The sequence below is a fragment of the Coptis chinensis genome, chromosome 2, assembly GCF_015680905.1.
Source record: "Coptis chinensis isolate HL-2020 chromosome 2, ASM1568090v1, whole genome shotgun sequence".
NCBI lineage: Eukaryota > Viridiplantae > Streptophyta > Magnoliopsida > Ranunculales > Ranunculaceae > Coptis > Coptis chinensis.
In genome coordinates, this window is record NC_141457.1 from 104,063,789 (window position 1) to 104,082,193 (window position 18,405).

Genomic DNA, 18,405 nt, shown 5'->3' on the forward strand with positions numbered 1-18,405 from the left:
CTTGCAAGCCAACCTCAGGAAAGCCAGCCAGCTACAAAGTCTACCACTTCGCGAAGCTTCCTCTAGCAGTCAATCGGAGTTTCAGTTTGATACTCGGATACCCAACTTGTACCAAATCCAATAAAATATTCAGTAAGTTGGAGACAACTCCATCTCCAAATGAGAAACACGTATAGTGTCCCCCACAAATTTAATCCAAGGCCACTAAATCTTGCTGAATAAGAAGTACAGATATTGGTGAAAAAAGGTTTTTACTAATAACATCAAAACCTAACTTCTTCATATCTATGGTTTCTGCCTCCAGTCAAGAAACTAAAGAAACCAAGCTCGCCTCTAGTTTAAAAAGTAGTAAGAATGCCGTGAGAAAATACATTTTGTAACTCTCATAGGCCCCCAGAGAGGTGCTTCTGTCCTTGTTTAAGCTCAAAATATCGGGTACCATACGAAAATATATTAGTGGCCATAAACTTTAGTAGAGTCCTTCAATTTTTTTTTTTTTTTTTTTTGGTCAAGTCCCTCGAGTTTTTAATTTCCTCAAAAAGGTAAAATCTCAATAAATTTAAATCTCAGAGAGTTGATAAGTACCCATAATAATTTAGTAGTCACTAGGATCATACAAACAGAGGTGACTTCTGGCAATCCTAGTTTTGATTTCTTACTAGGTAGACTGACTTAGACCGATTAACAAGACATCTAAAAGTTGGTTTCTGTATTATTCTACATCAGAAGTGATTAATTAATTTCGACCCGCAGGAGCTTCTTTCTTCATCTTGTGGAGAGTTGCATGGGTCTTGTCGATATGTTAGTGAGTTCTTTTCCAACTGGTTTTCTTTTTCTTATCTTTTTCCCTTTCTTTTTGTTCTACATAATTAAGTTTATGGTTCTGTCCCTCACACTATTGACGCATACAGCATCGATATAAAACCTTTCAGAATAAATAATATTAATTATCCGGTTACAGAGTATGGAATAACTAAAGCAATAATATCTACAACAGCAAAGGAAGACCTTGGCATTTTACATAAATTGAGGAACCAGATTACTCAACCAAAGGATAGTTATCTAGTTCCTGCAACAAGAATAAATAAACAAAACAAAATGACCTGGGATTCCAGTGTGGCTACTTCTTATGTTTACCAGCAGCTTTGGCAGCAGATTTAACAAGGGAAGTGGGTTTCAATGCTGCCTTTGGGTTGAGTGCTTTACGTATCTTAAGAACAGCCCAAGCAGTCCCAAATGCGTGCCCTGCAGCATCAAGTCCTTCATGTGTAGCCTCAGCTGCTTTCTCTCCATGCCTGCAACAGAATAACATAATAAGATGCATACTTGTCAGGCTAACTTAGAGCTGCATATCCTATTAGCTTTCAATTGTTTTTTTAAGTTGATTAAGTAATGAATGACTGTATGACCAGGTCGTACATAAAGAAACACAACCACAAAGGTCTTGGCTGTACAAAATAGGCAGACACTTGGGCATTCATGAAAGAGTTTGGGGCCAAAATAAATTTCAGCTTATCAGAGCCAGCCAACTAAACATGCTTTTAGGCTGGAATGACCCATGCACAGGCAGACACGCAGTTGTTTAGCTTCTGAATTGTATATATTGCCTGTTGCCCAAACTAACCATAGTATTTCATAAATACTTCACAATAAATTCCTTTTGTAAAACAGACATCAAATTCATTCTTCATCCTCTTTAGGATTGTACATCCTGAGCTTCTATTTTCCACGGGATATGATAGTTGATGCAGAGTCACCATCAGACTTCAGATACATATTGCATAATGATATCTAGTACATCCTCACGGGGTTATCTAATAGATAAGCCTTACAACAATACCATGCAGAAGTTCAGTAATTACAAAAGTATATATATGCATAATAAAAAAATATATATAATAACAGTACTGATAGTAATTGTAATACATAAAGTTTTAAAAGGAACATCAATGTAGTGAACTGAAACCTACTTGTGAGAAACCAGCCCAGTTGTCACAACTGATGTTGTCGACATGACATTCTTTCCAGCTACTTCAACAGCATCAAAAACCTTTCCTGCTCACTCAGATAACAAGCAACCTTTATAAGAACAATGCTTAAAAAATCACCATCAAACTATGGGAGTTAAAAGAGGTGTTTCGGCGCATGTGAGATCAACTGGCACATCAGGCACCTCAGCACAATCCAATAAAAAGTCCATCAAATGACATAAAATTGCACCCAAAGATTAAAGGAATCAAAACAAATAAAGAAAATGGAATACAAAGGTTGGTCTGAGCCACTTCAGCTCATTCAGTGGAACTGATTTCCCCCAAAGGCTGGACTAAATTTGTGAATGCAGATGGATCTCAAACCACTAGAGCAACTTATAGAGAAGAGAAGAGCGAATGGATCAGTTAAATGTTGCTAAAGCAGCTCATTTGCAGCAAGCTTCCACTAGACTGATACTTTCACACCTTTCACTCAATATACAAAGTATGATGGAAACCTAGTGGCGTACATTACATGATAATTTCGAGAACAAAAGTTAAAGGGTGACATTGTAAATCCACATGAATCAAATCCACAGGACTAAAACTGTATGTGTAGGCACCTAAAAGTGCAAAATGAAGCAAAATATGCTTATCACACCTAAAAATGCAAAATGAAGCAAACTACAATATAAAATATTAATTTTTCTTCATACATTCATGCGTCAGTAAGAAAAAAAAAACAATTAAAAAGTTTACATACCGAATCCATCCAAGGAAGCCAGGACAATTTCCCCGGGGATGAGTCCGAAGAATTTCTTGCCCGCTTTTGAATTAACAACAGAATTTGTAACATATCCCGACACCTTCACAACTCCAGATAGAACACCAGTTGCTACTTTCTCAGACATCTTTGTCATTTTCTTAACCCTACAGACATAACCATATGAACTAGTTATTTCCAGTGACAAAGTTCACGGTAAGACGCAATTTGCAGTAAATGGGACCAAATGAGTGGAAGTAACAAACCTATTTGCAAATCAATGAAATTAATTAAGCAGTAAAATTTTCAATTCAAATAACACATGCTGGACAAATATATTATAAGTTCAAACCTTTTAATCCTCCTTAAAGTTTCACGGCTAACTTCAGACTCCTCCTTACAAGGTTCCATCCTTCTCTTCAAAAACTCGTCGCCCCATTTCAATCTATCAACAGTAACATCACCACACCATAATATCCCTCTAATAACCTGCCCCGACCCAGCCGCAATCCCCTTGGCAACACTCCCACTATAATCTTCAACATTCGGAGCCAATGTAGTCCAATAAGCAGTCGATCTCTCTTCCATTATCTCCTTCTTCTTCTTCTCAACTTTCATCTCCGCTGGCGAAATCTCATTCGCCATCGAAACATCCAACACATCAGACTTGTTCTTCTCCAAAACCTTCTGTAGAGAAAAACTACTATAATATCCCAACACATTATCCATTTCCTTCAATAAACTCTCCTGCCCTTTGGACGCAAATGTGACCCCATAATTCAACAAATCCACTTCATGCCCCTCTACATCGTCATCACTACCACCACCACTATGTGTCGGAAAGCGAAGCGAAAAGAAATAATGAGAATCATCCAGCTTAACCGAAGGCGCGTCTTTAGCCAAGGGCCATTGTATCTCATTAGCAACACGAATAAAAACAGCTACAACACTATCCCCTTGTCGTAAACGAACAATAGATAAATCACCTGAAGCTAATTCAACACTATATTGTTTGTCAATCAAATGTAGAATTGCACCAGGTATTTTAACAAGTGTTTCTTCAACTGATTCGATTGGAGCTGTTGGCTGGTTATCTGGGAATAAATTTTCTACTAGATATTTCATGTCTAGGGACGGGTACATTGATGACGAAACGGTTTTTGAGGTCTTGTATGGGTCGGCTGTATCAACTGTTGGGTACATTGAAGATGAAGATTCTGGATTTGATTGGAGGACTTGTGGGTACATTGATTTATTAGCCATTTTTTTATTTTGTGGATCTGTTATTTATTAGGGTTTGAAATTTGGGAAGCTTTGGGACGAAGGAAGGAAGTTGGGAAGATGGTCAGAAATTGAGGTTGGGATTTGGGACAAGTGGCGTGCGGTTGTCGGGAGACAATAAATTCCCGCTTTTTTATTTTTTTCTTGTGATACAGGAGGCCCAAATATGGCCCGGCCTTTTCAATATTCTACGGGTTCAGGCCCAAATTAAGGAAAGTTCATAACCCATTGACCAATCACAAGTTATTTTCGCCATATCTCTTTATATAATATAAGTTTATCAGAATAAGTTTACGGACATAGACATACTACTATTTGCTGTCCACAAGACCTCATGTCCTGATTGGTGGAGAGGCTGTCCAGAAAAATTGTTTACATACCCAAGAAAATTGTTTATCTGGCCTACAAAGTGTTTGGACCGATGAGAAGTTAATGTTTGTGGACAAGTCTATCTACAAATTCACCCTCTAAATTTATAGGTATTTATTAGTGATGGACTTATTGTTGTGCTAGCCCCAAAAAAACAATTATTACATTTCCAAAAGTCCAAAAAAAAAAAAATTACAAGTGTCTCATTGGTTCCAAAAGTCAATTTGAAAACCCCCTGCTCATATTGTTAAACCAAACGAACGGCTCGTTACATCGAACAAAACGATGATGTGAATGTCGTTTGATTTGAACTTAGCTTATCGGTGTGCCATTACTTTGAAAAGTTCCGACCCGCCGTTTAGATTTATTGAAACGATATTCCCACACCGAGAGGCCAAAAATATAACTTTATATTTTTTCAAAATTCAAATCTCAAACAATTGTGCCGTATCGTTGGGGACTTAGTCCAAATAAAGGAAAGTTCATAACGCTTGAACTTAGGAAAGTATCGTTAAGAATTTTTCTAAGTTTCCCAAACCACATACCACATCGTTTGGACTCAATCCGCGGTTAATGACCGTGACCGTTATAATAATCCACTTTGTGGTCGTTTTAGCTAGTCGTTAAGTCCATTTTCAAATGTTCTCATTCACCACATACTACTATTTGTTTTAATTTAATGTTAGTCTTAGGATATAATTTTCATGGTTTAAGATTTATGATGGTGGAAGAGAAGATAATAGAATAGAAAAGCTGAGAAAAGGAAAATTCACGTTGGTTTGGGAGGTGCCAAACACAAAACAACTTTTTGGGACCAATGTCACATTTGTAATAATTTTTTTTTTTTTTTTTCTTTTTGGGACCAATGACACACTTGTAATAATTGTTTTTTTTTTTGTCTGCCCAACACAATATTGAGTCCGTCACTAACAGGACCCAATTTTTATAAGAAAATTCTAATCGCAGGACCCAATTTATATAAGAAAATTCTAATCGATCACCAGTACGGGAATAGCATAAGTTCTTTTTTATTTTTTTTATTGTCTATGGAAACTTGTGAGATACTGGAGGCCCAAATATGGCCCGGTCTTTTCAATAGTCTACGGGCTCAGGCCCAAATAAAGGAAAGTTCAGAACCCATTGACCAATGACAAGTTATTCTCGCCATATCTCTTTATATAAGTTTATAAGAAGATTCTAATCGATCAACCAATAGACGGGAATAGCAAAAGTTCTGTTGGGGGATTAGTGTTAAGAGGAATATGTGCTTTTATGTAGCTTGTTTGCGGTCCTAGTTTTAACCTTTTTGATTACTTGAGAATAATTGAACGTCTTATTATTTTATATATATATGATATGATAATTGTTTTAGCGTTCATGAAAAGTGGCTTTTGTAAGGTTGTGAGGAATTATGGAACTTTGGTTGTAAGACGACCACGTAGAAAGTATAAACAAAACAATTATTTCAACAAAGTCTTCCTAAGTACGTTTTAATATATGAAAGATGTCGTTGACCACAATCTTAATATATCAATCAAGCAAACAATCTGCATTTGTGTATAATATAACGTAATATAATTTGATTTGATGTACGAGGATTAAGGACTTATGATATGAAATGCCTTAATAGTGAAAAAATAAACATGTTTGGTTTCAATTTTTGTTGAAAGTAGTTTTTCACTCAAAAAAATATTTATTGGTTCGAAAAAAAATTATTTTATGATAAATAACTAAAATTTGGTTTTCAAGTTAAAAGATAGTTTTTTCCATTTGTCATTGTGTAGGTTTGTTTCGCCTCAAAGCAAATGGACTGCCCAGGTGTTAGGACTAAAAGCCTATGTCGGTTTTGATTAAAATAATTTTTTAGAAAAAAATCTGAACTAAGCATGTTTATTCAAAAAACATATTTTAAGAATAAATTATTTTTTTGAAAAAAATAATATCCAAACACCCACTTAATTTAACACTAATTATGATATTAATACCTACCAAATCGGATGAAAAAGTCACTCTAAAGTCTAAACACTATATTGTTATTTTAATCACTCACAATGACGGTGGTAGATGAAAGGTCGAGTATACTCTTGATCGCGAAATAATAAACGGCTCGACCCAACTGAAACGACCCCATGCATGTAGTATGAACAATTATGAACAATCATTGTTTATGCATCTCAACATAATGAATTATTAATAATAACACATATTGGAGTATGAAAAATGAGTGTTCATACGGTCATATCTAATGTAAAAGTTATATTTTGTTTTAATCTTATATTGATGTAAGCAATTTGGGGGTAAACGGCTCGACCAACTGAAACGACCCCATGCATGTAGTATGAACAATTATGAACAATCATTGTTCATACATCTCAACATAATGAATGATTAATAATAATACATATTGGAGTATGAAAAATGATTGTTCATACGGTCATACCTAATGTAAAAGTTATATTTCGTTTTAACCTTACTGATGTAAGCAATTTGGGGAAGAAATGATTGTTTGATTGAGTTTGACCGAGTTCGTTTGGACGAACTGCCTACGTATCAAATTATCTCTGCTGGGAGGAGACTTTAATCAGATCAGATGTAATTCCTCTTCTTCTTTATATAGGCAAAGATGTCCGCGCCTCCTTCTCTCCAGCGTTAGGTCAAGTTATGGTCTTGATGACATTAAATAAGCCATGAAAACGTCATGCGGTGGAGTAATGGTATGCATATCTAAAGCTCCGGTATTGATGATGTCAGCTATGGCATCTAGTCGTTGAGGCGCTAGCTTATGTTAGCATTATGGACGCTTAATGTTATGGACGTGGACGTTCTAGGTGAAGAACATTAAGGGTGCTGATGAGGTCGCTTAACAATGGATGGATCATCAGCAACCTGACCGAGTGGATGAGTGTGATCGTCCTGGTATGCTTGACACGTGGCTAATATTCAATAGAAACGTATATTACTCTCTCACACCTAATAGTGATTGTTCATACATATTTGGAATATGAACAATGATTGAGTATAAATAGGTATGAACAATTAATGTTCGAATTTCAACATGAGCTATGAACAATCATTGTTCATATTTTAACACAAACTATGTACAATTAATGTCCATACCTCAACATACTAAATGATTAATAATAAACACATATTAAAGTATGAATAATTATTATTCATACATCAGCATAATATATGAGGGATGTTCACATATTTAAGTACGAACAATCACTAAATTTATCTATTTTATAAACATAACACAGAGGGGGTAAAACTGGTATTTAAAAAAAAGTTTTATATCTATAATAACAAGAATATATAAAATTAGTATTTTAAAAAAAGTAAAAAACCGGACAAATTTATTTTTTTTCTTGAGGGTTACTAAAATTGAAATCGTGGATTTGTAGATTACTTAATGTTGAAATTTATTATTGTGAGTTATTCAAAAAAAAAGATGTTCTCTTGAGTTGCCTTCTAAAATTGTTTATATTTTTCTTTATTTATAGACTAATATAATTTGGGTGCTATGAGCTAGGGGTGGGCAATGGGCCGGGTCGGGCTAGCCCGGCCCTAAACATTTAAAGCCTTTCAGTTATTAGGGTCGGGCCAGTCCGGCACTAAAGTCCCTATAGGGCCGGATCGGGCTGGGTCATAAGTCTAAATTTCAAGCCCTGACCCTACCCTAATCACTTTTTAACAGTTTTAGTATGGTGATGTCGGTCATATCCAGAGACCCCAAAGACACATCCCAAGGGGCGATGAGTGAATCTCGAGGCTGACACCATCACAATTCTACCGAAATTTCGGCAGAGTTTCCTTTGTTTAATCGACATTCGTAAACCCTAAAACCTGTCATAACCTGGAAATCCCAAACTACAACCTTCCAACAACCATATATATACAAACCAACCTTCTAAACAACATTATATACATCCACCCACTGTTTAAGTGTTACTGCTACTCAAATACATCAAGCATTACATCAAAATGAGCGAAGCTCTCTCTATATATACAATCAAAATGACTAGACTATCTCTATACAACCCAAACTACGAACTTGACTCTGTCCTCATCAAGCATAAGGGAATCCTCCCAAATCACCATAACCGTCATCACTAGGGTTAGGAAAAACCTCCTCCACAACTGGCTCGTCTGAAATGTTAAGTAGGGTGAGCAAACAACTATGCCCAGTAGAAATGCACATAGCCAATAAATAGTTACTTATAGAAAACATTTAAAACATGCAGGGTTTCCATAAAAGTATTCAAATATCGTGACTATATATATACATCACTACTAGCAAAAATCCTCTCGACATGCTTCATTGATATACAAAATATAGTTTTTCACAATCATCATACAACTATTGTGGTCACTGCATCCTATTAAAATGGTGAGGGTAATTTTCGGGTATTGATCGATATCGATTCAAGACTTTCCATTGTGAACCATGCACCGTTGTTTTCCGATTTTTTTTACTGGGGAGGAGAAATAAAAACACAAAAATCCCCAAAGCTTTTAGGGGCTCAGCGGGCCCTACCCACTACCGACCCCCATACGGGCCGTCACCTAACTTAACGATCGCAGATCGCCAGATCCCGGGATCGACACATCCGAGAGTGGATTAAACTCTCACTCCTCGCGTCTAAACCTCATCGAGGTAGCATGTAACCCCACACAAGCTAATCACCATACAAAATGACACGCATAAAGCATGGTTATCTAGAAAAGTAGAAAAGTAATTCCCGGACTACATCCAAATGATGCATCCTTTAAAGGTGGTCCACCACCTCGAAAAGTGTACACCACGATTGGAATCTTAAGCGAACTGCCATCTCTCGAAATCGACAACAATTCCTTCTTTATAGAATTCACAATTCCTTTTCTAAATCCCCCTGATAAACATAGTAATATATATATATATATATATATATATATATATATATATATATATATATATATATATATATATATATATATATATACTCAATAATACCGATTGTTTTCAAATACTCTAGTTACATATTTAGTTTTTCTTTTAAAACGGTTGATTACGTAGGTGTGAGTTCCCTCGATTTCCCATAATCGAGTTTATGACTCCCAAACGGGCGGTCATAGTAAATAACAACCGATGATTCCCAAACGGCGAATCATCGTAAATAACACGACCATCCCAGGAACAATCCATAACCTCCCACCTAGTTACAAACACCCGAGTAATCCTCACCCGCATACAAAATCCATCTCTCTGTCTCCTTACTGAGACAAGAGACGCGAACCCTTCCCCAAAACCAGTTTTCTCTTTTAACAAAGAAAACAAATCTCCGCTACCCCCGATTTTACCAAAAAAAAAAGCTCATTTCACACGAAAGCTATCTATATATATAGTTTATAGCGAGGAAATACAGTGCAAAACATGAATATCATATATACATGCATGGTTGATACGCAACTATCTATTTCCTATTTAAACAATTCAAATCATGCATGAAAATAAGCAGACTATATATTGGTATGTAGGTTCCTACCTTAGCAAGCTCCGTTCTCCTCAAGCCCACTTATCCGAATCAAGCCCGCTTAACCGAATCAACTCGAATTCACTCCTATAATAGCATATACATATACGTCGTTTATTAGAATTGATCGAACAACGATGAATTATTATCTAGCGTAGGCCGAGAAGAAATCTCGACGTTAAAAATTGGGTTTCGGATAAATTTTCATCTAACTACCGTTAATCGAGCTCAGGCCATTTAAACCTTTATTTATTCGACGATCTCTACGGCTATTTCGCCATGGCAGTTCATATCGACGCCAATCCTATCACATCCTAATTCCAAGTCCCAAATTTCACTACAACCAATCCCACCCTCGATTCATATTAAATCTAACAATAATATCGGTGTTCCTTATCCCTCACTCATTACGATTCAAGTCTTAAACAGCTTATAAATCGACATAAATCTCTCAAAATTGGAATGAATAACCCAAAAATTCTTACCAACTTCGGCAAAATCGCCTCCTTAGCTTGCTTCTCCACAATTTAAATTTCTCTCTAGCTTCTTCCACCAATTTCGCGACTCTTTTCTCCAAACTAGCTACTTTTACATTAAACCCACCCCATTTCAATTATACTTCATCAATACAACCCACTACATAAAAATTGAGTTCAAATTATTTACTGTAAGCGAAATTCACTAACATTTCACTGAAACACGACGCAACTCCAAGAGTTTTCGACTCCATCACTATTTCCCTCCACTTTAGCTCCTCCAAACTGCCACTGCCGACCAACACCCCCAACTCACTTAATTCCATCAAGAAAATCCCAAGCTATCTAAATCGAGTCTAAGTAATTATTTGAACAAAATGAAACTCACCTTTCGCTGTGTTACGGCAAAATTCCGAATTTTTATGAATCTCCACACTTGAATTCACTGTTTCTTAGGATTGGTGCGAAGAATTGTTGGTTTGAATCGATGGGAATCGATGGAAATTGAGAGAATTGAGTCTCTCTCTCTTAGGGTTTTAAGAGGTGGGCGAAATGAGAGAAATTTGGGTTTCTCTCTCTTAGGTTTTTAGTAATAGCGATTTGGGGAAGAAGGAGAAGTTAGATGCGATTTTTTGGTTTCGCGATTTCGTTTGTTCTATTTGGGCCGATATATTTAGGCCCAAGCCCAATATGTCATAATTAGACTTAACGTCATACTTAAACTCCTGACCACTAACGAATTTGACGTCGCGTCGTAATTATTATTTTTTTTCCAGCCCATCCCGTTGAATTTAATCTTCTATATTCTATCTCACCGCATGCTATAACGATAACCCAATCATGCGTGTAAGCTGTTAACTCGTGCCAGCTTCGAACGCAGAAAACCGCTAACCGACATTTTTGGTCAATTTTTCGTATAAGATTTGCTTATCTAACGGGGCTTAGGAGTATAAGTTTCATTAAGTTACGACGCGTTTGAAATATAAACCCGACGACCAATTTACATAAATGACCCTAGATTTATTATGAAATTTACAAAAATACCCTTAACGAATTTGAGTTTTTTTTGTGGCCGGGCCTATATATTTTATTCTTTTTTTGCATCGGTTTTAAAACTCATTTATATTACAAAAAAAAATTCAAAGATTTGTAAACTCAAAGTCCCACCACTTTGAAATTTGAATAACAACCAATCTAAGTAATAATTATTGATAAGTCTAACAATTTAAAATACATATCCACAATCTAATAAACTAATAATAACTATATTTATATTTCAAAATTACAGGTTAAAATGCATTTTTGGAATGAGCTTTCATCGACATAAATCCGTTATTTCTTGTCAGACTTCAAATCTCACCAAAATTACATTTAACATTGAAGAATTATACTGGAATGAGTTTTCTTACCGATGTCAACCTATTTTTCATTAAAGGGTACCCTAATGCTCATTATTGTTCTTGGTTTGGGTTTTTAGACGGGGAATTATGAGGTGTGACAGATATATTACAAGTTTTTATGATATAAGACAAATTATTAGAAGTATCCATAATGATAAGTTAAATTACAAAATAATTTTAATTTAATACCTATGTAAATTTTTTGTATTTTATAATGAAATTATAACTAACTAATCTGTTTAGGTTTTGGTTAGGGTCCTATCTTTATTTTTAGAATTCTAGCTCGAACTTGTTAGGTTATTTATCGGGTTGGTTTTGAAGACCCAAACTAAATGGGTATAACATTTTAGTTATGAGAACTTTAAATAGTTCGATTCAGATCGGTCGAGTTCGGATAGGATCGTTAGGGCCAAATTCCCACCCGGCTATGAGCCTCGGAGAGATAATTAGACTTGACCTTCGTATTTTTCGAATAGGTGATGTTGATTTTCAAAGGGTACAATATGTATCATTGGAAAATCACCAAGTTTTCTCTGTGTTTATTTTTCAAATTCTCAACCAAAAACCCGACAAATAAAAAAGGGATCAACTGTGTCTGGTCCAAAAAATTGTCTTCGCAAAAAACGCAAAAAAAAAATGTATGGACTGTATACCAATTACTCAATGAAATAATGATTAAACAAAAATCTACAAGTACAAGAGAAAACCGAGCATAAAAACTTTCTTTTTCTTTAAAGTCAAATCAGATAAAAAGTTTTCTTGTGTCAGCTACTACAAGGCACAAGCTACATGGACGCAAACAGCCTTTACCCATCCCAAAACAAAAAAAACCGTAGGCCAGCATCAACATCGATAACGCGACGAAAAAAAGGGCAGGGGAAGCTTCACATATTCGTTGGTTCCCAAAGTTTTATTGCTTTTGAAACTTTGGATTATATTAACATCCAAATATCCAACGGCAATGATCCAAATAATAAAGGAGGTGAAAAATCGTGGCTCTGGCCTCAAAAAGTAGTCCTGCTGCAAACAAACAGACACTGAGAAGAGCGAAGACTGACGTACCAGCTGGCCTACCAACCCAGAACATAATCATGATTTTTTTGCAGAACTAGCCGTCAAATAACAATTATCGTCTTAATCCGTACACGATCTGACCTATCAATACAGATGACTCAGAGGCTTATAAATTTTCATTACCGAGGCCTTCGATTATACTCGACCGTGGATAAAAAGCAAAGCTAAGTCGGCTAAGTCTAACGGTGGGGGCAAAACACCAAATATATAACTGAAATTGTGATCAGCCCCAACGCTATCAGTATAAATTTATTTATTTATTTATAGATAAATCTAGAATGTGTATCAGAGAGAAAATGAGAATGAATCTGAGCCACTCATATACAGAAATAAAAATGTATTTCAACAAAAAAAATACTTATTCAAAGGCTTTTATTTCTGCGTACCTATACATCATACGCACTGAAGACATATTTTTTATTTATAGGACTAATTTTAACAATATTGGCACGGGTGACTAGAAAATTTATTTAACTAAATTTATTTTTAAAATTTTTAGTTTTGGTGAATAAGTGAATTATATTTGTATTTTCTATCATTATTTTATATTTATATACTAAAAAGAAAATAACAAAATTAAAAAAAAAAATTTTTCTCGTATATTTTTGGGAGTGGCAGCTAGAGAGTTGTGATTTTTTATTTTTGTATATGCCATTTGTAATTGTGGTTTTTTTTTCTTGTACGCCATTGGAAAAACCTATTGGGTCTTCAAACACTATTCTACTAATTCTATATATTGTTTTATTGTAGTTTAGTGCGATAGCACACCAAACCATTAGACTTAGCCTAAATAGTGAGGGAACGCAAACATTTTCTTGACATCCATGGTCCTTAGACTCTAGGCAATGGATTACCAAAAAATAAAAAAACCCAAATATATATTATAAGTTTATAACAAATTGTTGAGCATTGATAATCCATGATCAACCAATTCCACTGATGAAGGTAAAAAAAATGCTTTACCCAAAAAAAATGCTAAAATGCTAGGTGTTCTTGTGACTTGAACATTCTTGTATTTTGAAATTATACTCACAGGGTTCCCACTTCCCGGCTTGACTGATGATATGGTGGCAAGTGATCATACGGTGGAAAGTTGTACAAAGAAATGATTAATGTGTGTTAAACAGTACAATAGTACCAAACTACCAATATGCCAGTCGACATGTTCACTAACTAGAAATTGTTCAAGAGAATCCAATAATGTTGGACCAGGCTGCAAGTCTGTAACCATTATAGTTCGTTTAAAGCTGCAAATTTTATCCATCCCTGAATTTTGCAAGTCTGCAAGTCCACAAATTCCTGAATTTTGCCTCAGCAACTACTTCCTAGTTTCTAGTTTCTACCACCCAATAGGCCAGTACAGCCAACACTTAGACGGTAGTTAGACTCACCTGCTGGCTGGCCATGGTCACGTTATCTTGTAGACTGAGGCACGCATGAGCATATATATATATATAATCTTCATATTCTATCTCTTCTTATAATAATCCATTCGATTCTCTTTACACTATTTGCAGAAGAACCTATACTTATTCCAGCTTTCACCATTTTTCTTCATACACTCAACTTCCACTCTCACTTACTCTCATCAACAGAACCCAAACATGAAAACTTCTTTACTCCACCCCCTCTTTTACATTTCACTCATCTTCTCCATTTCTTCTTCACAAACAGACCTCGAAGTACTCAAAAAGCTCAAAACCTCCCTGGGCGGTTCTGAACTTGAAGACTGGACCTTCTCTTCATCTTCAATCTCACATTGCTCATTTACCGGCATTCTCTGCGATGAAAACTCTCGCGTAATCTCTCTGAACATTTCATTTCGTTCTTTCCATCGTTCCATTCCACCTGAAGTTGGACTGTTAAGTAACCTCATAAACCTCACTATGTCTTCAAACGAACTTTCTGGAAAACTCCCACTTGAGCTCACAGCCCTCACTTCACTCAAAGTCTTCAATGTTTCCAACAACACATTATCAGGTGAGTTCCCAGAACTCTTTGCTTCTGCTTTTCAAAATCTCGAGGTTCTCGATATTTACAACAACAACTTCACTGGCAATCTTCCCACTAGTATTGTCAAGCTCAAGAAACTAAAGCACCTTCATCTCGGTGGAAATTTCTTTACTGGCGAAATACCATCTATTTATTCCGACATTCAAAGCTTGGAATATTTAGGATTGAATGGTAACAGTCTATCAGGCAAAATTCCAGCGAGTTTATGCCGGTTACCAAATCTTCAACAGCTTTACTTGGGCTATTACAGCTCGTATGAAGGCGGTATTCCACCGGAATTTGGATCATTTAACTCGTTAAGGTTGCTCGATTTAGCGAGTTGTAATATTTCTGGTGAAATTCCAGCGAGTTTGGGCCGTTTGAAGTTGTTAGATACGTTGTTCTTGCAGTTTAACCGTTTGTCAGGTAAAATTCCAGCGGAACTTTCGGAATTATCGAGTCTTCAATCTCTCGATTTATCGAACAACGACTTATATGGCGAAATTCCAGACAGTTTTTCGAAATTAAAACAACTCACTCTTCTCAATCTGTTTCGGAACCATTTCAATGGTCGTATTCCGGACTTGATCGCTGATTTACCGAATCTCGAGGTTTTACAGCTGTGGGAAAATAACTTCACTCTTGGGCTTCCTGAAAAACTGGGAAGTAGTGGGAGGTTGAAAATTATAGATGTAACTTCAAATCATCTGACTGGCACTATTCCTCGAGGTTTGTGTAACGGTGGCAGGTTGGACAGGTTTATCTTGATGAGTAATTTCTTTATTGGACCGATTCCTCATCAACTCGGTCAGTGTAAATCGTTAACTCGTGTTCGACTCGCTAAGAATTTTCTCAACGGAACGGTTCCTACTGGCTTTTTTAACTTACCTTGGGTGAATTTACTTGAGTTGAATGATAATTACTTTACTGGTGAACTCCCGAAATATATGTCGGGAAATAATCTCGGGTCTATTATTTTGTCGAATAATATGATTGGTGGGGTTATTCCAGCTAGTATAAAAAATTTGATGAGTTTGCAGATTTTGTCCCTTGAGATGAACAAGTTTTCCGGTGTGATTCCTCGAGAAATCGGTGATTTGAAGAATTTATCGGTATTTAACATCAGTCACAATAATCTAACTGGTGAAATTCCTACGGAAATCGCGACTTCTTCTTCGCTTGCTTCTGTTGATTTGAGTGGGAACAATTTGTTTGGTCAAGTCCCGAAAGAGATTACGCATTTAAGGGTGTTAAATACGTTAAACTTATCGAGAAATCATCTCGTTGGCGGAGTTCCAGCTGATATTCGATCCATGCAAAGCCTTACGACGTTGGACTTGTCGTATAATAATCTTTCGGGTTCAGTTCCAGTTGGTGGCCAGTTCATTGTGTTTAATGAGACTTCTTTTGCTGGAAATCCAAATCTCTGTGGTCCAATTTTGCATGTAGCTTGCAGTTCAATTTTGAGCTCACAAGCTAAGGGTAGTTATGGTTCTTCCTTAACTGCGGTAAAACTCATCATCATCACTGTATCAGTTGTCATTTTGGTGTTACTCTCGTTATATGTTACTTTGAAAATCAAGTGTTGCATAAGGAAGGTTAGAAATTCAAAGTCATGGAAGCTCACGGCATTCCAAAGACTTGAATTCACAGTTGAAGATGTTCTTGAATGCCTCAAGGAAGAAAACTTCATAGGTCAAGGTGGTGCTGGGACAGTTTACCATGGAGCGATGCCGGATGGCAATGATGTTGCAATTAAACGGTTAGTTGGGTTAAGCAGTGGTAAAAATGATCATGGTTTCTCAGCTGAAATTCGAACTCTTGGAAGAATTAGACACAGGAACATTGTTAGATTATTAGGTTATGTATCGAATAAGGACACAAACTTGTTGCTATACGAATACATGCCGAATGGGAGCTTGGGAGAGTTACTTCATGGTTCAAAAGGGTCGCACTTTCAATGGGAAACTCGATATAGAGTCGCGGTTGAAGCGGCCAAGGGGCTTTGTTATCTTCACCACGATTGTTCGCCTCTAATTATTCATAGAGATGTGAAGTCCAACAATATATTGCTGGATTCAGATTATGAAGCTCATGTTGCTGATTTTGGACTAGCTAAGTTCTTGACGGACGGTGCGTCGGAGGGCATGTCTTCTATTGCTGGGTCGTACGGTTACATCGCACCAGGTTCGTGATCTTTTTCTGTTTATTATTCTGATTCGAACATACATACATGTGATATGATCTGATACGATTCTCTCGTTCACTCTGTTGTCCATGAACCAAACATAAGCCTTCCATATGGAAAGGCACTAGAAGTCTTTTAGTGAGAAAATAACGAATTTAGCCTTCTTTGATGGGGCCCGTGGTAGAGTCTAATGGACGCTTTGATGCACACGTATTGGTCCTGTGGGAATAATATTAAAAGGTGCATGCTAAATTTTTGGTAGATAAATCGAAATCACAAGATATATTACTGCAGCTGTTAATATTTCTTTTTGTTGATAACTTGATATCGACACTATGAACTATGCGTCTATGCTTATTAAAAACTCAGAACTTAGAAAGGTATGGTAGTAGGGTCAAGACTCCATACTCCACTTATTGGGGCAGAGAGCCTGTGACACTTTTTGGCATTTCTACTTCTTTCTTTCTTTGTGCTCATGTCATATGAAGTGGTCCATGGAACCTCGTTTATATGCCTCGGCACATTGACTTTCAGAATACAAATAATAAACGACAGAAACAAAAGCACTTAATCGTTTTTTGTTACTATCTTTGCAGAGTACGCTTACACATTGAGAGTGGACGAGAAAACTGATGTATACAGTTTTGGTGTGGTGCTACTTGAATTGATTACTGGTCGAAAACCAGTTGGTGATTTTGAAGACGGCGTTGACCTTGTAAGGTGGGTCAGAAAAACCACATCAGAGATTTCTGAACCTTCTGATGCAGCCGAAGTGCTTGCAGTTGTGGACCGTAGGCTCACTGAGTACCCCTTGACTAAGGTCATTAACATGTACAGGGTTTCCATGCTTTGTGTAGAAGAGACAAGTACTTCAAGGCCCACTATGAGGGAAGTTGTTCACATGCTTACAAACCCCCCACCATCCAGTCTTAATCTCCTGTCTCTTTAAATTTGCTGGTTTAGGGCTTTGATAAGTGAATAATTGCAGTTGTGGTGTTTTAAGGGAGGAGGAGTTTGATTTGTTGTTTTTGTTGATGCGAATGTAAAAATTTCGTTGATGAAATGATGAAAGCTGTAATTTGTAAACCGTATTCATCTTTATATTGTTATCTAATTTTTTCCTTAGTAAAGACATTTGCTGTAAAGATTTAGAACTTGCTCAGCCAACTTTCAGAAGTTAGTAGTGTTGGAAATGATAATTAGAATATGGTGTGTTTGGTTCATGGAGACAGAAAATACTTTGGAAAAAGATGCATGGTAGCATGGAAAGTACTTAGCTGAGTTAGCTCTCGTTATATCTAAAATTATGGAGTGAAACTCTTTCCTATTAGATGGTTTAAAATAAGAGAGGGCTAGCTAGGATTGTGTCCTCAAAAAAA

General features: G+C 36.3%; 2 protein-coding genes across 2 annotated transcripts; one reads left to right on the forward strand and one right to left on the reverse strand.

Annotated features, from left to right (window-relative positions):
* Window positions 1-913: 913 nt before the first annotated feature.
* On the reverse strand, window positions 914-4,152 carry LOC147519958 (protein EARLY-RESPONSIVE TO DEHYDRATION 7, chloroplastic-like). Its single transcript, XM_086591468.1, has 4 exons — window positions 3,086-4,152; window positions 2,734-2,900; window positions 1,971-2,055; window positions 914-1,295 (listed from the first exon to the last, which is right to left on the reverse strand). The coding sequence occupies exons 1-4, from the start codon at window positions 3,994-3,996 to the stop codon at window positions 1,121-1,123; spliced, it is 1,338 nt and encodes a 445-aa protein (XP_086447594.1). The 5' UTR covers window positions 3,997-4,152; the 3' UTR covers window positions 914-1,120.
* Window positions 4,153-14,339: 10,187 nt separating this feature from the next.
* On the forward strand, window positions 14,340-18,156 carry CLV1 (Leucine-rich receptor-like protein kinase family protein). The gene is made up of 2 exons (XM_086591469.1): window positions 14,340-17,025; window positions 17,623-18,156. The coding sequence occupies exons 1-2, from the start codon at window positions 14,451-14,453 to the stop codon at window positions 17,973-17,975; spliced, it is 2,928 nt and encodes a 975-aa protein (XP_086447595.1). The 5' UTR covers window positions 14,340-14,450; the 3' UTR covers window positions 17,976-18,156.
* Window positions 18,157-18,405: the final 249 nt, after the last annotated feature.

Coding starts and splice junctions, on each gene's coding strand:
- LOC147519958 (XM_086591468.1), bottom strand. CDS start 3,996: ATGGCTAATAAATCAATGTACCCACAAGTCCTCCAATCAAATCCAGAA. Junction 2,901..3,085: donor ACTTTAAGGAGGATTAAAAG/GTTTGAACTTAT, acceptor TTATGTCTGTAG/GGTTAAGAAAATGACAAAGA. Junction 1,296..1,970: donor ACTGGGCTGGTTTCTCACAA/GTAGGTTTCAGT, acceptor ATTCTGTTGCAG/GCATGGAGAGAAAGCAGCTG.
- CLV1 (XM_086591469.1), top strand. CDS start 14,451: ATGAAAACTTCTTTACTCCACCCCCTCTTTTACATTTCACTCATCTTC. Junction 17,026..17,622: donor GTACGGTTACATCGCACCAG/GTTCGTGATCTT, acceptor CTATCTTTGCAG/AGTACGCTTACACATTGAGA.